Source organism: Lycorma delicatula, chromosome 7 (genome assembly GCF_047948215.1).
Source record: "Lycorma delicatula isolate Av1 chromosome 7, ASM4794821v1, whole genome shotgun sequence".
Classification (NCBI taxonomy): Eukaryota; Metazoa; Arthropoda; class Insecta; order Hemiptera; family Fulgoridae; genus Lycorma; species Lycorma delicatula.
This window is the reverse complement of record NC_134461.1, coordinates 97,710,578-97,736,416: the sequence shown is the minus strand read 5'-3', so window position 1 is coordinate 97,736,416 and position 25,839 is coordinate 97,710,578. Positions and strand designations below refer to the sequence as shown.

Genomic DNA, 25,839 nt, shown 5'->3' with positions numbered 1-25,839 from the left:
TGAGAAAGCTTCTCCAATAAGCTTTTTGTTATTAGAAATAAGAAAATTTTCTTTCTTTTATGTTTTGAAAATAGAAGCTGTTATTATTATGCCAATTTACATTACAAAATGGTAGAATCTCTACCCTTCATCAGGAGGTTTTGGATCAGTCTGTATCACGCATGGGATTTTTCACACCCTACAAAATTCATTATCATACATCAGTAACTATGAATAATTACCTCCACTATGATGTTTACAACTAATTGAATATCTTATGACAACATTATTGAATAACCACGATGAACCAAACCACCAAATTTTATAAATAATAAAGGTGTTAATCATAATCAGTAAATAGCACTGTCACTAAATTGGTATTTTTTTTATTTTTCTTTATTTTAATTTATTTATTCATTAAATACTAACTACCAACATTAATGGAAAATAAATAAATGAATAGATATAACAAATTTTAATTATTAAAAACATAAAAATTAGTACAAATGATAGATTTAGAAATAAAAAATAACACAAATGAATATTTCTTGTTCATTAGATATTTTTTTAATTTATTTTTTTAAACAGGAAAATTTAATATCTGGTAACACATGCAAGAAAATAATCAAGTGATCACGCTATATGATGAATATAAAAGTCTTCGAGATCGAGATATCTAGTCCAAATTTATTTTTTAGTTAGAAACCAAATGTAGTTTGTTCCATTTACATGGACTGGTTGTGTTTATGCAGATGTGCTAAATTGTCAGTTCACCATATCAATAAAAGTAGAATACAAGAAGAACAAATGGTGATAATGAAACACAATTACAGTGTATTAACTAATAATAGCTAAACATATCACATCATATTTAATGTATAATAAAAGACTGACATTATTAACCTTACTAGAATAGCAACACTAATCATAAATATCTATATGTTACAAAGTATAAACATAACAATTCATTTCTAGATACCCTATACTGTTAACTAAGTAAAATGATTTCTAATATAAACATTACAAAAATGCTATATACGAATACAAAGTCTTATCATAAAAGAAAAAATATGAATAAAAAAAATCTCTACTTTATTATGAACTAGCCTTAAAAATCAAAACAGCTAAATCAGTTATTTTAGATTTTCATTAATACAACCTCAATGTTAAATTAGTTCAAAAAGTACAGATTATGCATCATGAATGATAAAGAAAGAAAAAAGCGATTATTTTAATTTCAATTGACATAATTAGTAAAAAAATAGTTTACAACCTCAATAATATGTTACAGCCTGACAAAACAAACTGTTTAATTAAATGACAATACATTTACATTTTAAAGAAAACATAGTCTTATGTATGGTACAATCGCTTTAACTGAATGCATATAATTAATTATGTCTTAATCATTATTATACTAACAAAACAAACACTATCAAAAAATTATGGCAATAATAAAATCTTTATAAGTCTCATTCAAGTGATTTATGTGTTATGCTACATATTATTTCTTACTTAATTGAAATGAAGATTAATGAATAATAACTTGCTATTACTACAAAACAATACTAGTAAATCTTGTATATGTATTAAAACAATTTTACAGGAACATGGTAATAAAGGGCCTACATTTAAGAAAAGAATAATCAAATTATACGTAATATAAAATATAACATTTCTGAAAAATCAATACATGTTACATAATAAATTATTAAATTATTAATAATGTAGTAATGAGAGTTAAATTTTTGTAACAGACTATCATAAGCATATGCTGACATAGTATCATTAGAAAATTCATTTAAAAAAGGTTTAGTTAACCAAACTACTGGTTTACTATTTGATTTTTCCACTTAAAATAAAATTCTATTAAAATATAACATACATAAATAAAATAAAATTTTTTTATCACACATGGCTCGTTGGAATGATTATATAATTAAAGAACCAACTTACCAACAATTCTTTTATATATACGTTCAAGCGCTTTCAGAATAAAATTCCATCATCAGCAACTTAAAAATTTTGTGTTATAATCTTACTAAAACTAAAACTTCTTCATCATGTAAATTTGTTTATGTAATGTAATATAATATAACAGTGGTCATCATATGTTTAAAATTATGTCGACTTAACGTCCTGTCATTATGAATGTCTCCACCATAGACCTGTGAGACCATAAGAACGGTGAAGACGTTCATAATGACAGGATGTTAAGTCGACATAATTTTAAACATATGACAACCACTATTATATTATATTACGTAAACAAATTTACATGACAAGAAGTTTTAATTTTATTAAGATTGTAACATAAATTTTTAGGTTCCTGATGATGGAATTTTATTCTGAAAGCAATTGAATATATATAAAAGAATTGTTAGTGGGTTCTTTAATTATTAATTATAAAATTAAATACTAAGAGTATTAGTATTAAATACTTATACTAAAAACAAAACTTGTTTACAGTAATCAGTGCAAAATATTTTATTGCAGAATAAAAAATGTAATTCAGTATATGTGTAATCAATCAGTCACTTAAGTAACAATGCATATTTTCCCTGATAAAATACTGTCTTGTGTTGTATAGTTTTAATAAAACTTATTACTGTTAATAATTATTATTTAATGAGATGTAACACACTATCATGTTGTTAACTAATAACATAAATAATACACAATAGCAGAAAGAATTAATAATGTAATAAGAATTTTTAGCAAACTTTTATATAATTGACAAAGAAGTTGATACATTCTTATTATCTTATATTTTCAATAACTTAAAAAATAAACAAAGCTTTAAAAATATAAAAGAATAAACTATACTGAACAAGCAAAACACAACAAAAAATTAAAAGCAAGTATCAAAAGTAGCTATGAGGAAATAACTCAACAAACTATAATCATAATTTCATTTCAAATTAATAATAATTAATTATTCTATTATAATCTATTTACCTCTGTTTATCCTTAATATTCAATGAATCAGATATGAAATTATTGGTGGTGGGCAGAGTAGAAGGTTTAGGAGCTGATAATGGTTGTGGAGAAGTGTTACTGTTATTATTCATTTTCAAGTCAAGCATTTCATCAAGCTCAGCTGTAGCAGAAGAAGATACTGGTGTGAAGTTTGTACCAGAAACATCCATATTTCTACAATAAAAGAAAAACAATAATTTTTCAGTAACTCAACAGTATGAACTTAAAGCAATTCTTAAGGTCATATCTCATTATGAATACATATCCTACATTCATTTGTGATTAAATAAGTGCATTCAAGCATTACTCAAAATATTTAAGATTGTCCAATAATCCAAAACATGTATACTTTTCAGTTCTTGCAAACAGCACATATTGAAGAAGGTATTCTTATATATTGTTACTCAGCAAGTCCTTTAAACATTATCTTTAGTTTACAATATATAATTTATAATGTTTCTGCAACATACTGAACAAACATAAATACTCAGCAACACAAATGCTCATAAAATAATACATTGGCATAATTATGATAACACCATCTGATTATACCAACAGCTCATAAGATAATGTGAGCATAAACAACATAAAAAAGTACATCACAAAAAGCTCAATAAAACAAAAAGTAATCAATTTTCTTGACTTCACCTTCAGAGAAAGCTGCCAATAAAAAAAACATACTTTGAAAATATACAGAAAGCCAACAATGACATACACTATTTTTCACAACATTTCAAACCATCCAACCTTACAGAAATCTGCTTTTGGAAGTATGATCCACATACCCATATTACCGGATTACACAGAAGAACTTTACACTATAAGATACCTTGTACAGACAACGGATAAAACAGAACATTCACTGATATACTGCTAAGAAAAATAAGCATAGATAAGTAAAACAAAAAATGTATCATACTAACTAAGAATAGTTTAAAAAATACAAACTTAAATAAATAAATTTACAAATTTAGATACCATGTGTTCTTAACAATCGAAATGAATATGCACCGACAAAAATCACTAAACAATTACAATATCATTGACATCTACAAAGAATGAAATGCTCTGACTGCTTAATATTCTACATGGGCCAAACAGTTCACAAAACATTCACAGCTTCAAATAATAACATAATGAACACTTAAAAGTTCTTCATCGCCAAATTTTTTAACCGTCACACATTATGAAATATATAGTAATAAAATCCCAACAGTAAACTAAATTAAAACAATTCAAATCAAATACAGTATTTAACAAAAAGAGTACATTATCAAGAATTTGAGAGGGGTACTACAAATCTTCTTATACAAATTAGTTTTATTAATTTTTTTGTAACTATAAAAAGGATATTCCAATGAATAATTATAAACAACTAAGTTATATATTGATGACAAAAGTGAGAGATAAAGAACCAAAATCTATGAAAAATGTTTAATTAAATATTTGATTTATAATGAATGACATATCCTTCAACAAATATCTATCATTATTCTCTATTATGAGATAATTTTACAATGTAATTGTACACTTAGTGTATACAATGTATAACAGAATGTATAGTGGTATAGTGTTTATTTACATTAGATATGTATACAGGGGTTAGTAAAAATGAAAGAAAGAATGTTTGTTGTAGAGTTGCTTAAACATTTATTCTGTTAAAAATTTTAATTTCAGTATCCATTAAGTATGGTGTTTAAAACAAAACTGCACATTTTTTTTTTGAAGGATGTTTATTGTTAAGGAAGTGTTTAAAGACACTAATCAATTCATGTAGACAATTCACTAATCAATTCAAAGACAATTCATACAGAATAGTGATTTTGTATTTTAACATATTTTGGGTTCAAATTTGTCTAATTTTCATCCTTTATTACTCATGAGTACAATTTTCATGTTGATGTTTGTGAATGTGCAGTTTGAGAAAGTGAATTTAATATAAGTAAAATTATTTTTCTATGTATATTCTTTTCATTATTCTATTCAGATAACAAAAACCTCTATCAATAAAAAATCATATAAAAGCTTTTTATTCCATACTGATCCACTTTTTTTCAAAGCACCTCATTGAAACAAACTATATATAAACATCATCGTAGATGTAAATAAAGTTGCAAATGATTCAACTGAACAACTGAAAATACAAACTCAAAAACACATAAAAATAATGTGCGAAAATGTATAAATAAACAATTTAGATCACTCATTTTTTTGAATGTCTTATGTATAACTAAGGTTGTTCAAAACATAATTCAAACACCAGCACCACATCCACTTGGAGATACAAACACTCAGAATTGTCACTCAAAAAAACTGTTGCCAATGCAAAAATGAAAAAAAACTTCAATATTATTTTATATTTTATCCTTCCTGTTTAAGTGTTTGCACACTAAGCAGAATTATGTTCTCTAAAAAAACGTTAATTACTTATTAATCATATTGTGATCGATGAAGAAGCTTCTGGTAATGGAAAGTGTGAGAATAAGAAATACAAAAAATGAAGAATGTAAACCAACAAATAAATTTAAAAAGAGAAAAATCAAAAACTACAACAAAGAAGAACAGTTAAAGCAATTTATAGAATAGTATAGAAGGCTCATACAATAGATTTTTGAAATCATTATGCTTGAATAAACAAGGGGATGGATATGCTGTTGTTACATCAGGACAACCTCTAGACCTGGGGGTAAAAATACTGCTAAAGGCCGGTAAGAGAATATGAGCAGTAACATTCAAAATGAATGTGCAACATCGAGTATACAAGTGAGAGTACTTCACAACATTATTCTGAATTGCATAAAAGATGCGACAAAGTTTTGTTCTGTGATCAAGTATGAAAAACTATTTGTTGAGTTTCCAGATCCCTTTTTAAATATTATAAGTAAATAATTCTATATTATTGATTTTATAATTGTAATCTCAATATAATATTCACTTTTTAATTCTTCTATAAAGGTTTATAAGGTATTGTAAATTTTGTAGTAGAATCAGAATTATTGCTTGTAACATATACTTTACTTATTGTGAAAATAATAAGATACTTTAGTGTTAACAAATTTGTAAGAATTTTAACATTATTAATCTTTCGATATCCTTGTTCAAACTGATAACACAAGACAATATATATATTTAAAAATAACTAAACAAAAAAAGAAGATAATATCTGTAGTTTTTTTTTGCAAATTACATTACTAAATGCTAACAAACCAATAAAATGCATCTATGATAAAATCACAAATATAAAAATATTATACACTTTTTTTGTGAGATTCTCTATTGATATTTACAGAGATGGACTTAATGAATTTATTTAAATAATAATATATAAACAGTTAATTAAACTAACGAATTGGAAGGCATGCTAAGTAGCTATTAGTTTAATCATAAGCATTTAGTAATCAGTCACTCAAATCATAGTTTTTAACTGAACTTGTAATATTAATGAAATTAATTTTATTAATAATAGGTCAAATATGAAAGTGATTATCATTTTAAACCACGTATTGTACCAGTACAATATAAATCTCACTTTATAACTTTGCAATATAACTTATAAATTAATAATAAAATATAAATGGATACAAACTTTTGTTCTTTTTGAATTGAATTTAATTGTTCCAATTTCACTCTATGTTCAGTTTCAACTCTGTTGACCATCTCTTTAATAACTGCAATCAATGCATTAAACTGGTTTAATGTAAGTGCATTTTCAATACTTAATGGCATTAAGAATGGAAGAATCTTCGTTGCCATCACTTCTTTTGATATATTAAATTTTTTGTGAGTCAAGACTAATTTATATATGCCTGTAAATAAAAACAAAGAAAAAATAAACCTGTACCCTATAAAATGAGACCCACACCCACGAGAGAGAAACAGAGAAATATAAGACTGAAGGATAATCACCAGAAATTGATAGCAGATTAATTGGTAAGCTACATTCAACTGAATGAACAAGTGGTAAACTAGCCTATTTTATCGAATGGATTTTATTATTTATTATGTAATCACACATCTGATAGATACATCACCTTAACTATTAAAAAAAAATTTAGTATCACATTGTATTCCAGGCTGAAATGAACAAAAACAGAAGAAAAAAGTCACTGTCTATAGATCAATTTAAAATGATTATACCACAAGAATTTTTCTATAAGCAACATACTAATAGTTTAACAAAAAAAATACTATGATGAGAGAAAATCAGATTCTACATGCTGGTAAGAAAAAATAAAATAAAATATGGCTACTTTAAAAGTAGTACATATGAGTAAAACACATTAATCAATTTATCAAAAAGTAAGTTACGTAAGGAATAGATAACATTAAAACTACCAGGCAACTACTCCTGTAAAAATATGGAGATAGAAATTAGTGAGTACGCTGTTTAATTAGAAGCTGGGGACAAATAACAAGTCAGTCACCAATTTTTAAACTGACTTAAAACGTATCCTGCTAGTCTGTTTTAACCTAGAATAAAGAAATATTGAATAAATCAAATAATATTAAAAAATTTAAACTAATCATAATGTAGTAAAATAAATATATTCAATTTACTATCAATAATAATCTTTCTCACAAAAAGGATGGTGCATGGGTTTGTAGTATGTACTCACATTTTTATGGGCAGTTGCGCACAGCACAAGAACAATTCATTCATTCAAATGATTTATACTTCTTCATACAAACAATTTATCAAAAATTATATTTGTATTTTGGGGATAGAAAAGAAAACATTGGGGTTAGAGTTATGATAAAAAATTACAACTCAAGAAACAGCTAAAAATATTCAAAACTTTGAAGGTTTTTGTTGTTATTAGTATGCTAAATTCATGAAAGTTATTTGGCTACAATTGGCAAAAAAATTTAATAAAATCATGTGTAATGAAACATAAACCATGTAACACTTTCGTGGCAGGCTGCAGGCCTGCTTTTTTCCTAGTAATGTTTTTAACTACAATGTATTACTAATACTTAAGAGTAAATACCATTCATAAATAAAAAATGACATAAGCAATAAAAAAATTGTTATACAGTAAAATAATGTAAACAAATTGTAAGGCACATACCAAGTATTCCCATTAAAACAGCTGGTTCTCTAGATGGTATCTGGGGTAAGAAAGGTAATACTTCATCCAGTACCAACCATTTATCTAAGTGTTCTAAGAGTTTTCCAAGACAAACTAAGCAGTTTACCCTTACCTAAAATAAAAATAAGTGTAATTAGTTTTAATTTTATACTATCTCAAGCAGTTATTAAAATATGTGCATGTTATTAAAAAATATGCATGTGGAACTTTTCCACATGCTGAATACATGTTTTTTTCATTTTTTTTTGCATTTTCTAGTTAAGATACATATATTTCATAAAAGAAACCCTAACATTGTGCAAAATAAGAGGGTGACTCAAATATAAAGTTTTTTTTATAAATTTATTGATTAATAACATAAACAACTCATACCTTCATCATTTCTCGACGTAGTCTCCTGCTTGACCTACACACTTTTGCCAATATTTTACAGGCTTGAATATTCCTTGTTCATAAAAAGTATGATGGGAGTCATCAACCAACTGTGCATATGTGCTCCTTGATATCTTCGCTGTTTTCGAATTGTTCCTCTTTAAGCGATTCTTTCAAGGGTGCAAACAAAAAATGTGACAGTGGAATAAATCTGGACTATATGGGTGGTCGAGGGTTTACCAGTGCATTTTTCCCAATTTATCCCTTGTCAAAATTGCAGTGTGCAGCCTGGTGTTGTCATGGAGAAGGATGATATCTCTGATGGGCATATCCCATCTTTTGTTTCGGTAGGCAGCTTTTGTTGACTGTAGCAGCTGGCAATAGTAAGCCGCATTCACTGTTCATTGATTATGAAGAAAATCAATGAGTAAAACTCCCCTTGAGTCAAAAAAAAAGTTGCAAGAACTTTTGTGGCTGACAAGACAGATTTTGGCCTTCTTTGGGCAGCCCTTGTCTTTCCTTCACCAGTCGTTACTCTTCATTTTTGACTCTGGAGTGTAATGATGGACCCATGTCTCATCACATGTGACAATGCACCTCAAAAAATCATCAGTACTGTAAGGGGATGATAAAAAATCTCCCATAAAATTTTTGAATTGTTTCTGTTGTGCCATATGTTGATGTGGATTATTGTTAAGAACAATTCCTAATCTCAGCATTACTCGTTGGTTTTGAATTGCATGACACGGTTTAGAAAGTGTTTTACAATAAACTTGTAATATGATTCCATTCCATGTTCCATGGAACATTCCAGGTTCCATGAAATCAATGAAAAGCACACCCTTTTGATCCTAGAATACAGTTGCTATGATTTTCCTTTGAGTTTGTTTAAATTTGTTTGGTTTGGTGACCAGAATGATGACACTGCATGGATTATTGTTTCATCTCAGCACTGACATACAAAATCCACATTTTGTCACTGTGAATATATGGGAAAAGATCTGCATAACTTGTGATCAAAGCAGTCAAGAAAAGCACATGTAAATGTCATTCTGTGATCTTTGTGAGTACTTGTCAATATTTTCGGCACCCATCATGCATACAATTAACCTTTTGTCACTCACGATTCTCAACAATGTTGTCTTTCAAACTTCTGGAAATTTTAGACAAAGATTGCTAATCATAAAGTGACCATTTTCCCTCACTTTTGCATTCACATGTTTTTTGGAGATCAGTCTGGACACTATACCAGCCATTCTCAGTTCATCATGAAGTGACCATTTTCCCTCACTTTTGCATTTACATGTTTTTGGAGATCAGTCTGGACACTATACCAGCCATTCTCAGTTCATCATGAACATTTGAATTCCTTAAACTCACTACACCATTGCCTCACTTTTCCTTTACTCATTGTGATAAGCCCATATGTTTCACATAATTGATGGTAAATTTCAGCTGCATTATGTCCACTTGCATTTAGAAATCTAATCGCTGATCATACTTAACAACTGGTGGGATTTGTTATTATCACTCTCATTCAACACAGTGTCTTGCAAAGGCAAACAACAATAAACTGATGGCAATGTGACAGTTATATGCCCAACAGACCTCTTAAAACTACTGTAAATGCGGGAACCAATCAGTGCAGCCAATTGCTATTTATAACTGATCGGCCCTTACTTTTGAACCACTTAAATTGACAGTATAAAAAATATTTAAAATTTCATGTAAATTTTGGAAGAGGTATACTGTTTCAAGAAGAAGAAATTTTTGTCTAGTAATAGTGTAACAATGGTGTAATCATTTTAAGAGGCTGCTTTTAAATCAGATACAGTTTATTATACACATCTGTTCTTAGCAAATGAAGAGCTGAATATTTAGTTTATTATGGCTGATTCTGAGAAAAATTTGAAGATAACAAAAGGTAATAAAGCTCCAGAAGATAGAATTTCATATGAGTTTCTTAAGATCACACCATCTAATTTCTTAGTAAATATGTTGGATGTATATAACTTTATTTATGAAAGAGGATCAGTAGTAGGAAGTTTTAAGAAGCACATAATTTTTTTCCAATTTTTAAAAATGATAATAAAAATGAGGCAGTAAAACAATGTGATATATTTTTTGATAATACAATAGAAAAAATATCTATTGGAATGTTGGTAGAGTATCATTGTGAACTGCAAGAAAATATTTGCTGTTAGTTTTAGGTAGAGTTTTGAAAGGGCCTACTCAACAACAGACAACATTGGCAATCTGATGAATATAATTAAAATAAAATTAAGCTGAAACAGTAAAAAATAACTGGATTCTTTGATGACTTTTCATTTGCTTTCAACTGTACTGAATGACATTAACCCAATGTGTTTTACTAACCCAATGTGTATGAAACAGTCACTAAAGTAATAAACACTTTAAAACATTGAAATACCGGTTTAACAGCTGTGATCTGGGATGTTGAGGGCTTATCTGAGTGGTTCAAGATAATTACTGAAACCAAGGATATTTTGTTTTGAAAGTCCTTTGCTGTTTTAATTTTTTATCAAAGACATAGATGAATACTTCAATGTTGGAATTAATATAGTTGGACAAATTATTCATCTGTTAGCCTATGCAGATGATATTGTTATATTACAATCAAAAAACCCTGAAATGTCAAAAATTTTAGTGTTTAGAAATGACAGACAAGTTAGTGCTATTATAACAGATTTGCAAAATGCAACAGTTGGTGGCTTGGAAAGAATAAAATTTTAGTAGTTAAGAAATATAAACACTTATTTTTTTGACTGGAAATACAGAAAATGTCACTAGAAGAACATTTTACGAAAAAAGCTGCATATGAATGCTTTATATAAAATAAATATTAGCCACATCTTTTCTTAGAATTTATTATGCACAAAAGATGATGAAAATGATTAAACCTAACAATGGTTCTGAGTGCTTCACATAGCAACAAAATATTTAAAACCTGCTGGATTCAACCAGAGACCAAACAAGCAAAAATACCATTCACCAAAGAATTGTGGGCAAAGCATAGAGCAGAATCCATTATTGCAAATATAAGGGGGATTAACAGTCAACATATTCAACATATAAATAACAAAATTAATTGAGAAATATAAAAAAAAATCACAATCACAAATTTTAGTTCCTGTCCACTTCTCATCTGCATTAACACATTATCATGTATTAATTACATCAGATAAGATATGTATAAAATTATTTGTTATCACATTTTTATAAATAAATTATGCTTACTCTAGATAATTTAAAATAAATATCATAACTACTTACTGAAATATATGAAGTAGAAATACATAGGCGTTTAATACGTGGTAATAAAGCATTTTTCATAGCTGGATATTCTATAAGACCAGCAAATGTTGGTAATACAGTCAAACACAATTCCTGTATTTGTTGTGCATCAGATTCAAGAGCTCTATAAAACATAGGCAATACATCATTTTTCACTTCATCACAAGGTGTAAGTTTTAATAAGAAATCCATTTTCTGCATAAATATCAACAGGACCTGTAAAAAAAATCGAATGAATAAATTAAAAAAGGAAGTAAAACATACTTAGTCTTAAAAAGTCTTATGCCTTTTTGAAAAGATTTCGCACTTTGAAGAGGTGAGAGCGACCTTGATGCTTATTTGACTAAGAACTGGAAATATAATATAATTAGTTATATGTTGATGGATAAAAAACTAAATGTGCTGATTGTGGCGCCAGATTTATGAAGTAAATTCTGCAATAATTATGAAGTCAAGGAATAGTACGAAAATCCAAAATGCACTAACAATTTGAAATTACAAGGGATCTGAATTTTTAACTGCATTCCCTTATAACCCAGACAATTCTGCAACAACTGGTCACCTTCAAAGAACAGAATTTTAAAAACATAGTTTATATCTGTATATATATATAAGGTTTTGCTAGGTTAGATAGTCACTTTTTCTAAAACATGGACCTTACTGTAGCTTCGACCTGGCGTGTCCCATATGACTGATAGGGAAAGTCCTATAGATATATAGAATAAATGAGAATATACTGAATAATCACCTGTGATTCAACTTGAGTAAAATAAAATCCAGAAAATGTCTGTCTTGAATAAAATGATTTTCTGGTCAATGTCTGTTCACTATGTTAAGTGCGGTTGAAACAAAAACCTCACAGATTTCATCTTTGTTGTATCTATGTTAAATCCAATTTAACAAACCACTTTTGAAAATTATCAACAATGGGAGAACACTTTACAATAAAAGTGTTTTTGGGGTAAAAACAATTTACCCCAAGGAGACAATTCACCATTACAAACAATTGAAATGCAAGAAGAAATTCAGATTTTGGGGAGTCTTCATTAAAGTGTTTGAACGAATCAGAGTATTCTGGAAAACAGAATCAAGCATAAAAATAAAAAAAAACTTTTTAGCATCAATTAATATTAATTATTTACTAAAGATGGGAAAATTAAAATGTACAATAAATACTTCTAAAAACAAAAAATAATAATTGCAGCTCTTCAAAAAACTAGATTTACAGATGAAAATGTTTTTGATTGACAGAACTACTATAATTACAAAAGTATTCCTGGGAAAAGAGTTATGAAGAATGTCCCTCACCTTGACTCTGGTTTTGCAATCTAAAAAGATATTCTGGATTCAGTAAGAAATTTTAAAACAACAAACGCACAATTGACAATTTTAACTAACAAAGGTATAAACAAAACACACAATTGTTAATGACCATACACCAATTAATTAGGATAATGTACAAAACAAAACTAAAGTAGAGAAATTATGGAGCGAGTTCTATAATTAACTGTTGATTAACAGTTATCAAAAATCCCTGGGTAACATAATATAATCCTTGTGGGAGACTTTAATGCTAAGGTCGGGAAAGAAAAGGCATGTAGGGAAATAGTTGGCTATTATCCCACATACTTAAAGACAAATAAGAATGGAATGAAATTAATAGAATTGTGCAAAACTCATGGTCTAGTTCTGAAATCAACTTCATTTAAAAGACTACGAAAAACAAAAACTACTTGGGTTTCACCTAATCCAAGGATAGGAGAGAAAACAATTACATCAAGTTTTTATAAAGAGGAGTTTTCATAAAAAAAAGATCATGAGAGTTGTGAAAAATGCAAATACTTATTCTGACCAATATCTGTATAAAATAAAATTTAAAATCATTCCCAACAACAAAAAATTAAGAAAGAAAACCGATATGATTAAAAGATGTGATTTAGGAAAACTAAAAGACTACTCAGAAAATGTTAAAAATTAACTTTCATTAAAAGGAAAAAACCCAAATAGTGGAACACTGAATGTGATAACTTAATCCAAGGATGCAAAGTAGCTTGTTAAAAATGGAACCAAAATAAGAATGAGAATAATTATGAAGAACTCATCAGAATATGTACGAGCCAACAGAGAAATCAGGATTTAAATGGAGTTAAATGGATTTAAATGGACATAATGAGTAATGGTTCAAGAATTTAGGAAAAATAATACTCACAGTTTTTACCAAACCTTTAAACAATATTTGAGAAGATATTCATTTCCAAGTTTACAATTTTAAGATATATTTGGCAATGTAGCACATAGTAATAAAGAAAACTATGAAATCCTGGCTGACTTTTTTGAAAAACCTCATAACTGTGAACTCTGTGAACTGCCAAAAGAGAAATTTAATTTAAAAAATAAATTAGTCTCAAAAAATTATCTGTACAAAAAGGTCCGTCAAACTGAAGAGACACAACATGCAATCTCAAATTTTTTAAATTTAAATTTTTATTGGAACAAAGAGGATTGATGTTCCAGTAAATTTAAATGTTTTTGTAAAAAAAATGTTTTGATGCCCCCCCCCCCCTGAACTATGAAAAGTTAATCAAAATTGTGTTTTGAATCTATTTGATATTACATTATTTTTTTATATGGGAGTATAAATAATGTTAAATACATAATTAATATTATATGTATAATATAAATAGCACATAATATTTAGGATCGGACTTTTAAACTTTACTCCAAAATAACAACTTTAACCAAAGTCAGATCTAGCCTCCCCCACAAGGTACGCCTTGATATATCCATAACAAATAAGAGAAATTTGTCCAGTGAACTGAATCGAAACAAAACTTCACAACTTTATCTACCACCAATTCATATCCTACTATCACATCACTACATCACGTTTAGAGTTGTAAGTCAGGACCTAGTCCCACCACAGGTGACCCCTTGTCAATCAACTATGAAGAAAGGTCTTTTAAGGAATAATCCACCAACAGAACCAAGCAACAGCGCAGTTCACAAAAGGCAGTTCTCAGACACAGTGGGCTGCTACTTAGAAAATAACATGCAACCAGAGACATTGGAATGCCCTAACAACACAACACACAAACAAGAACAATACAAAAGCAAATCAAAGCAAATAACCTACATTTCCACACACAATGAAAACTCAATCAAGCAGACTGGTAAACTAAAAATAATAACGAACCTAATGGAGCAACACAAAATTCCCATCATGGGACTGCAGGAAAAAGGAAACACTGACCAGAATGCCATGGACTCTCAAGGATGTAGGCTCTACAAAGGTATACCTGGAAAGAGAGTGATGAAAAATGCCCATAGTTTGGAATAGGCTTTTTTGGTCAGCCTCAAAATAAACTCCAACAAGAATTAAAACACAATTAAAGTACAAGTCACAATCCCCAAGAATCTCAACACTCACCCTAAAAGCATCTAATAAAATCTATACCATAATAAATGCCCACACCCCCATAAATAACAAAAACAAATCACCAAAAGACAAAACAAAACAGAAAAGTTCTGACACCTACTCAACCAGACCATAAATAACATTATATAAAATCACATTACATAACTAATTGGAAACTTCAATGCTCAACTAGGCAGAGAAAGAAGATACCGCGACATCAATGAAAAATGACCCACCTAAAAGAGAACTCAAGAGAGACGCATCAATCTTTGCAGGAACCACCAACTAATCTCAAATTCAACATATTTCAAGAGGAAACCTCAAACTCAAAACCTGGAAACACTCAGACTACACTAAAGAAGAATGGCAACTAGATCATGTCGTCATGGACAAACACCACTACAAAGAGATCTACAATGTAAAAGTCCTCCAGAGAATATATACAGGCTCAGATCACTTTGTAATCAAAATTAAAATTAAATTCACTCCTCAAAGAACCAAACCCCTAAAACTAAAAGAAAAATAGACCCTACCCAACTAATCAAGAATGAAAATTACCAAAAAGCAACCAAAAAAATAACAATCACAGATAAACTCGAAGACTTAGTCAACAACTTTAAACAAATTGCAGAAGAATTGACCTCAATAAAACCCCATAAAAAGCATCAATGGTGGTACTACAAATGCGACAAAACAGTGGAGAAGACATCAAGCATGGCTATTATTCCAATCCCAAAAATCAGAGACATCCTTCCAAAATCTTGTAAAACAAAGAAAAGAAACCACCCAAACCCTAAGGAAAATAAAAAGACAACACCATAAAGACACAATGAAATCAACAAAAGAAGAGTTCAACAAAACACAGTGGAAAGACTTCTGCAAAACTTGACAACATCAATCCTCTCACAATAAAAGAAGTTTACCAAGCACTAGGTGAGGTGAAGAATTACAAAGTAGCAGGAGAAGATCAGACCTTTGTAGAGATCAGGAAACACGCAGGAAGACTAACAAAAATCGCTCTTTATCAATAACTTGTCAACATCTGGATCAAAGTAGAACTACCAGAACACTGGATAACAGCCCTCATCCACCCGCTATGCAAAAATACGGACCCTAACAACAACAGACGAATCTCACTCCTAGACACAACACATAAAATTCATTCAAAAATCATCATCAAGATCGGTTCACAACTCAAGACCAGATGCGAGTCTCAAGCTAATAATGCATTGCAACAGAAAAAGAAGCACAGACATGGATATAATGTTTATAGACTACAAGAAAGCATAGGATTGCATCACAGAGAATCCATACTAAAAATTCTAAGACAACTCAGACTACATCCCAAATTAATAAACATGATAAAGCTGACCCTCACAAACACTAAATCAAAAGTGAAATTCAGAGGCAAACTCTCAGAACCATTTTAGATCAAAACAGGATTGCACCAAGGCGATGGACTCTCACCTCTATTACTTAACTGTGCTCTGTAAATGGTAATGAGGTAATGGTTAAAAAAAAATGCCCCCAAAAATAAACATAGGCCAAAAAAATCAAAAATCGCCATGTTGTTGTTTAGCACTGCTAAACAACAACATGGTGTTTTGAAATTGGCATTGCTAGCATACAACATCGATGAAGCTAAAACACAAATATCAGAACTTCAAAACATTGCAAATAAAACTGGCCTCAAAATATCATTTGAAAAAACAGAAATTATGTGCCAAAAACCAACACAATCAAAAAAAGTAAACATAAACGTTAATGAAGTCAATAAGCCAATTTAAATATCTCAGAGAAATAATAACTAACAACCTAAATGAAAAAACCTCAATACAAATAAACCAACTACAGCAGAAAAATTATTCTAGTACACCTACAATAAAAAATGTCTATCCATAAACGCAAAAATAAGACACTACAATAGTTACAAAACCAGAAGCAAGATATGCAGCAGAAAAAATCAAAGAGAGACGGGCTCCAGAAAATCGAAAGAAAAATTGGAAGAACCTGCATCAATAAAGTAACAGAAAGATAAGCAGCGGTGGATTGTGCCCAACAAAGTTACATACAAAGAGTTAGAACCCATCACTGATACCATGCGTAAGAGGAGACTAGGATATTCTTTGGACATATTATGAGGATGCAAGATTCAAGATTTCTGAAACAGTTGGTACAGTACAATCTCAACTCAAAAACAGCAAGACAGGATGCAGATATATCAGAGAAATAAGAAAGGATCTGAAGGAAATTGGCCTTACACCAGAAGATTCCTCAGACAAGGTAAAATTAAATAAAGAAATCAAGGACAAAAACACTCGCTTCACACTCACAACATGAACATTTTCAACTCCAGAAAGAGCACAAAGATCAGAATGCATGAAAAAGTACTGAGAACTACAAGCCCAAACAATCCCTTTGAAAAGACTTGAATAATGGACTGACTAAAGTGATCCTATGCGATCATAAAAGTATAATAATAATATAAATAAAATTAATATATATTATACAATAATATTAAATGATTCTACAATTGTAATACCTTAGTCAAGCTGGAATCTCTGAATAATATTTTACAAACAAAAATAATATTTGAATATTATTTTAATAATTCTATAAAACAACCTTCCTCTGCATTATATTTAATATTGAGAATAATGGAACCTCCAAGAAACAAAGCATAAATGATTTATCAACTAAATATTAGGTAAAATGTTTTTCTGAACAATAGATTCTAATGCAATACTAGTTATGAATAGAACTATTTTTATTACAGACAACTGTTACGTAAAACAAAACTTAAAAATAAATTGATGTTTTATATAATTTTCTGATGATCGTATAGTACGTTGAAAATCTTAATACAGCATGCATATTAAGATAATAATTAGTCTGCAAACATTTATACTTTCTGTCTTGACAGTTTCATTATCCTAATATTTTATAATAAAAAAAAAATTAATAATAGAAAGTATGAATACAAACCTGTATAGGATCTTGTAATTTCATAACAGGTTTTAAATGTGGTAATATATGTTGAGTAAATTCTTCTTTGCTACATTTTTCAGCTATGGACAATACATTGGGAAGAACAAAAGGTACCATTGTAGGATTAACAAATTCTTTTACCAAACTTGGTACCACTCTGAAAAAAAAAATATTTAGTAAAATTAATTTTAAAACAATCAATAAATTTAATAAAATAATCTAATTATTTATTAGCAATTTTTTTTTTAATAAGTACAGATATTTGCTAATTAATCTATTATTTATTATTATCTACTTGCTAATTCTTAATAACAGAATTATAATTAAAGTGTTTACTTATTCAGTTTACACTAATGATAACCAAACATTTTCCATATGTAGAAAAACTGATAAAAAAAATTAAAGTAAATATGAACCTATAAAGACACACACGGTGAGGAAGTTTATCGATCACTTGAGGCAATCCCTTGTAAAATTGAGATTTTTGTAAATTATCCCACTGAAATAATGAATCCAAATAGTTCAGGGTTTTCACACCAACATCTTCAAAAAATTCAGTCTGTAAACAGAAAACAATAAATTCAATTATTTTGTAGTTTTCTTGCCTAACAATATACAGATTTAATTAAAATATCTACAAACTGTTTGTTTGTATTAATGCCAAAAAAAAGGATACAAAAGAGAATTAATCAGACTGAATTTAAAAAGAGAACATAAGTCATATGTAACTAAACATACACTAAGATACTACTTTCAACTCCAGAAAGGGCACAGAGATCAGAATGTAATATATTGTAATGTAATATAATATAATACAAGGTAACGTAATATATTCTTTCAACAGACAGGATTGAATCAATTAGCTGCTTAACAGTATATCTGGTTTTTTTTTATGTCTATAGACAGGTCACCTCCAACTGACCTGCTGCAGCAAATTAACAAATAATAGCATAAACAAATATGAACAATAACTTATTAAATCAGCACATTACATTAGAAAATAAGTTTAGAATTGTAAATACTTTATTCAATAAATATTATCTTAATTACTTATTTTTTATTAATAAATCTACATTAATGATATAAAAACCACAATGTCACTCAAACTGAAACAGAAAGCAGTGTGTCTAACCAGTCATGTGTTTATGTGTTAGAAATGTGGGAAAACTTCATGCAGGAGGAAGGACATCACAATGTCACTCAAACTGAAACAGAAAGCAGTGTGTCTAACCAGTCTTGTGTTTATGTGAGACATGTGGGAAAACTTCATGCAGGAGGAAGGACATCAAAAATGTTAATAAATTATGGAAAAAATTAACACTAGATATTCAAATATAAAAAAATTATGAATAAAGAAAATAAATAAATTTATGAACAGAGAAAATTTATAGATATAAGAAGAAAAAAAAGGAGTATATACTGTAACAGTATGTCGATAAAGAACACATATTAGAAGGAGGAAACATATTAAGTAAGAATCATTGCATAATGCCAAGTTAAGGAGATGAACCAACAATTTAAAACATGAAACATGATAATAATAAAAACATTCACAGACTATTTTAACCTAAACTTTTGAAGCTACTTTCCCATAAGCACATTATTTTATAACAGATTTTATTAATTTACTCGCGATTTGTACAAAATATAATTTACTGTCAGATTAAACTTAAATTATCAGGTTAAAAATTTGAGAATATAAGTCAAAAGTCCATAATTGTCCACAGCTCTATGTTCATAACTAATACGTACTTTCAAATTGGATAACTGTTGGAAGAAATACTAATTTTTAACTAAAAGGAGTGATGCAAGTCATAGATAATATAAAAGTGCTACTTACCCAAAAATAGTTTAAGAACTTTACATTTTGGCAAACTTTAGGTAATTTAAATTAAACAATAACATTAATAAATTACAACTAATATTCAGCAATCGTCTTTTAAACATAGACTGATTATTTAATGCAGATTTATTTAATAAGATGGTTTGGTTAAAGGAAATGTATCTTTTTCAATGACTGATGTATCAATTTTTATAGAACAAAATTATATTCTGTGACTTGAAAATAGCTTCTTCATATATAAGTAAAAAAAAACTGAATGCTTCAAATAAATAATTTATTGATATTGATAATAATTAAGGTCATACACATTAAAAAAAGTAAAATATAGCTTACTTTAATAAACTCATGTTCATCTGGGCGAATCTCTGGTGTAAAATTTAGCATCATTCTAACCAACACTCTAAGTCCTTCAGCGATACATTGAAATCTGCTTTCTGAAAGTTGTTTTAACTAGAAAAAAACCATATATGATCAACTTTACAAAGTAACATTTAAACAATACTAAATTCCTTTTAATACATTTTTCAATGTTATAAACAGCATATTACTTTATACCCTTTGTTCATGTTGAATAACATTTAAAGGATTCTTTAAATAAATAAACGAATAATGATGTCATAACATATAGGAATCATTAAAGTCAGCTTATATTTCAAGTCTATGAAAAATTTATACAAATAAAATAACAATTAATGATAGTCTGTAAAATTATGCTAAAATTTAATTTAAAGATCAGTTTAAAGAACTACAACAAAAATTAAAGAATTAAAAATTAGTACATACTTATGTTAGATGAAATCTTAAGTTGAAAATTTAGCAATAAAACAAAATTCAAAAATAATTAAAACTTTACAGGTTGTATTTATTAATTTAGTAAAATTAACATTCATTAAAGGACCTCAAGGATGATTTATTCTCTCATGGTTTTATGATATTTGCAAGAGACTATGTGATTCCAACTAAATCATCACACATAACACACATTTCAGGAGTTAAATTATCACTCCTCATATACTACTAAATGAAGGTTTCAAATGTCCGTTGAAGATTATAGAAACATAAGCATAATCAAATTTAGTCATACCCATTGCTCGCCTTTAACTTCTGGTAAACTTAATGTTTACATATTTTTTTTAGCCGCTACTTGTAAATGTCAACAAAGGTACAACACTACAAACCATTAAATGTAGTTTAATGATATAAAAATAAACATAAATAAAACAGACAAGAAAAAACAGAAAATTAGATAATAACTTGCCTCCAACACATTCTTCTTATAAGTATACCAATCATTATTACAAGTTAATAAAGGCTGGCCATTATTAAAAGCTGCACAAATAAGTACACCAAGTGAAAACATATCACTAGCTGGGCTCTGTGTCTGTGCTAAACCACATTCAGGAGCTAAATAATCCAATGCTGGTTGAGCAGCCCATTGTAAATCTGTTCTATACTCAACGTATGGCCAAGTTGGCTGAAAACATAAGAAATTTAACCATATAACATTATTAATTCAACAAAATTATAACGTAAAGAAATTACAAATACAGTGATACAAAGTAAAGATTGATATATCTAAAATTAGATTTTAAAATAAAATGTCTAACTATTCTTCTCTAGATGACAGAGGAAACACATCTGCAGTAATATAGATGGCCGTAACATTAATTCACATTACAACTACTGATAAATACTGCTAAACGTAGAATGAATTTATTTTTTATTTTATATTAACAATCAACCAAACTCACCTACTATTTCTAAAATAAGAAAAGCAGTAGCTTTTATAGGTGTGGGTCAACAAGAAGGGTGAATGTCACTTACACCAACAATAACACAGATGGACCCAACCCTGACATGATATAAACTGAATCAAGAAAATGTGAATTACAAAATGTAACCGTAATATAATCTGAATTTTTATACAAAAACAGAATGAATAAGCAAAGAAAGTGATAATAATTTATTAATTTCTTTTTTTAAACATATGAAAGAATACTCTACAAAGATGCGATAATCATTTACTCAGCAATGTAGTGTGACATATGTTTTCTGTCTATATAGCTTACACCATAAAAAATCATTTAAAAAAATGCTTGCTTGGAAAGTAATGTCTTGCAAACCACTCCATGGAAAAATTAATTTTATACCATATTAAGCCTTGTTCACCTATGCATTATTTTTGAAAAATTAAATTTGTTTCAAAAAACATACACTATTATGAAAAATTATGTACCTATTAGTTATGGTGGGATCCAGAAAGTAGTTTTCTTACAAGATAAGTGATTTACTCAGATATAGAATAAACCTGCAGGAATTATACACAAAAAGTGTCAAATTTTTCATCTGTTTTTTTTCAAAAATACTAATATCAATATTTCATAGGATTATTATATATTATATATATATGTGTGTGTATTAAAGATTCTACATAAACAAAAGTAGTATGAAAATAGTTTTAAGAAAAATGTTAAACTATTAACTATTTCATTAAACTATTTCTTATAACTTTATGATAGTCACTTTCAATATGGTGGCCATTAAAAAACAACTGCTTCTTCAGTACCTAATCAATATTGGAACTATTTTTACAGTGCAATACTGAACTACATTCAGTAACAGAACTATTACGGTATGTACATAATTTCATTATTTCAATTAATAAAGGACAGAAAGGGTTTTGAAGGAAAGAAGAACTTCTATTTCCTTATCAGTTGTCAAAGTGAGATACAGAAAGAACTCTGAATTTTCCTATAGCTGAAGTAAGTAGAAAGAAGTATGAAATACAGCTGAAGTAAGAAGAGTAAGACTCGAATAAACAAAAGAAAGTACAGATTGATTTGAGAATCTCTTCCTTTTTTTTATATCATTTTAAAAATAAGTGATCACAATATGTAAACAACTAAAAGATGATACAATATCACATAAGAGATTTTTATGAAAAGTGTAAATTCACCTTAAGAACAATATAAACTACTTACACTCCTGATATTGCATAATTTTTTAGTAACAGTTACTTTTATATGTAATTTTTTATTAATACAGGAAGAAATACACTTTTTTTTATGGTAATTCATAAGTATTGTTTTTCACTTAGTACTTATAATTATATTTTTATTGTTAATGGTTTTTATATTAATTTAGTTTTTGTTTAAGATTTTACTCTGTATTTATGCTTATGATTATGTTACCTTATTCCCCCATCTGAATATAATGGTGACATTTTTTAGCAATTGAAATATATCACCTCATTCTAGATTTTTATTTTCTGTTAATGATTTTTGGAATCTTCTCTTTTCAATTTCATTTCAATGGCCATTTAGCAAAACTCATTATTAATATAAAAATAGAATAACAAATTATTGTTAGTTCATATAGACTATAACTAAAAACCAAATAATTTATAAATAGACTGACATTTTAAAGGAAAGGACACTTTTACTTACCAGACTAACAACACTTACCGAACTATCAGGAGGACTAGTATTTAGAACACAAAAATCAAAGCCAAAAATCTTCCAAGCACCTTGTTGATTAATTACAATACTTTCTGGACATATATTGTGATGAAGTATTCTCGCATCGTTATGTAAAAAAGCAAGTCCCTCACCAATCTTCATTGAAACAAGAAAAAAAACGTTTTTTAAATAACAAATAATAAAAAAAATAATGAAATTAAATATAATTTTTAAGTATTTAGAAAAATATGACTTCTTTAATGTTTAGAAATGTACACACTAAAAATTACTTTAAATTTTTCAACTTTTTTAACAAAATTCAACAATGAAAACTACTTAAATTGAACTGTTTCATTTGCACCTGTTCATGCAAATAATGGTAGAATAGTAGGTAATTGTGATCACTTTGCTCATAAGTAAATAATCCCCCAACTGACTGCTGCTTAGCAGTCTCTAGATAATTTTTTTTTAATTTCTTACTTTTTTCAAACTTCATTATTATTTTAAAGTTACTTTAATCGCACAGTTATAATATTAATTATAGTTTTTTCAATGTAATACTGTAAATGATATTAAACAACCTCTAATAAACCCAGCTACATTCATGAACATTAAATATTTGATAATTTTTAACCTAAATGACACAGAACTAGCACAGTAACGTATAATGTTACTATAACCGAATAACCACATAAACTATACACAGTATGACTGCTGGTAAGTGTGAGATTCACAGTAGATTATTAAACTGCTATGAATACATAGATAATGAATGGGTATTGAGTAATAGGTAATGAGTACTCTTGAAAGTAACTCTTGAGTACTGCTATTTTAGATATACCAATCTGGAAGTGCCTTGGCTCAATCAATCAGTAAGTGACTTGGCTACCAGTAGGAGCTATTAAAATTGCTCACAACTGAAAGTATACTGTATTTTTATAACTTTAATTTAGTAAATACCTATGCAGTCTACTCACTAACTTGAGAACACCTATTCTTTTAACACTCAACTTGAATTGCCTATTCTGGTTAGCTGTGCACTCTTCTGCTTCACAAAATAAGGCCAGTGGTAGTCAGTAAACATGCTGATAGAAAAACTAATGTTTTGGATACCATCAAATGTTTCACAAATGCTCTAGCTGATGCCAGTAACAGCTTGAGAAGCTTCAATGAATGAGCCAATGTTTATAGAGCACGCTTAAAATAATATAACAAGCTCACCAGAAACAGCAGAATGCACATCCTTCAACCAAACTGTAGTTGAGGTACTTATGTTCATGCATAATAATACTCTACCATTCTTTACTGTTTTCCTACGCTACTCACCACCTTTGATGTTTTATCCCACATCACTTCTACCAGCTTCATACTAATTCTTCCCTGATGATGTGGTACTTATCCTGAATTCTTCTGACCTTCAATGGGCAAGGTATCACCTTGCCTGATATCACTTTGCATTGCTGGCAAGGTGATACAGCAATTTCATAATCAAATTTTTCAATGAAATACGTAGATTAAAAAAATATTATAAATTATAAATAAACACTAATAATAAATTACAATTTAAATAGATAACATCCGTTGTTTTACTGGACTAAGCTATTTCACAAATGACATGAAATTTACTTAATAATATTAACAGTTAGTTCAATAATTGATATTAGTTTGCCAATTTGATGCATATGGCAAGTGATCTAATAATGCTTTTACAGCATATTAATGAAGACAAGCAACCTAAAATGGACATCAACCCTATACTAATAAATTTATTGTTACAGAAACCCTAGAGAGGCAGATATTTTGCTGAACTAAATTATTAAACATCAACACATCCAGGTCACATGACCTATCATCCTTCCATCTGGATCAGCAAGTCTCTCAATAGTATAACAAGCATGTCGTTTTCAGAGTATATTTATTTGCGTATATAGAGTATATTTACTGTGGATCATTATTTAATTAATTCCTTGATATTATTTCATATGCCACAATATTTTTATGGCTAATTTTCCTGACAGTGCAATACCAAATAAATTTACTATTTTTTTATATTTTTTTTTCAGAATCTAAACTTTGTGAAACATGAAATATAACCAATTATGAATAAATTGGTGATCATCATCATTTTGAACATTTATTGTTATGTAGGTGGAAAGATATTCTACTTCGTTTACTCTATCATATAATTAAATCACTCTTCTCAATAAATAAACATAGTTTATTTTACATGTTGACTGTATGACTATCAACACAATGCACAACAGTGTTGTTCTCCATTTTGCTCATGGAGAATGGTGGGAAATAACTTTTACAGAAAAATAAACATGTATAATAATACTAGTAAATCTCAGTGAATACTGCAATAAGAATTACATACAAAATTAGAAGATAAGTGATATT

General features: G+C 28.4%; 1 protein-coding gene across 1 annotated transcript in view; it reads right to left on the bottom strand.

Moving 5' to 3' along the window:
* LOC142327276 (SCY1-like protein 2) overlaps positions 1–25,839 on the bottom strand; it is a 69,377-nt gene that overhangs the window by 12,219 nt on the left and 31,319 nt on the right. Inside the window, exons 5-13 of the mRNA XM_075370174.1 lie at positions 23,446–23,595; positions 21,240–21,455; positions 20,315–20,431; positions 18,555–18,697; positions 18,136–18,295; positions 11,715–11,951; positions 8,028–8,160; positions 6,545–6,764; positions 2,938–3,132 (exon numbers count right to left, since the gene is read on the bottom strand). Of these exons, the coding sequence (XP_075226289.1) occupies positions 2,938–3,132; positions 6,545–6,764; positions 8,028–8,160; positions 11,715–11,951; positions 18,136–18,295; positions 18,555–18,697; positions 20,315–20,431; positions 21,240–21,455; positions 23,446–23,595 (1,571 nt within the window). The remainder of the gene's footprint in view (positions 1–2,937; positions 3,133–6,544; positions 6,765–8,027; positions 8,161–11,714; positions 11,952–18,135; positions 18,296–18,554; positions 18,698–20,314; positions 20,432–21,239; positions 21,456–23,445; positions 23,596–25,839) is intronic.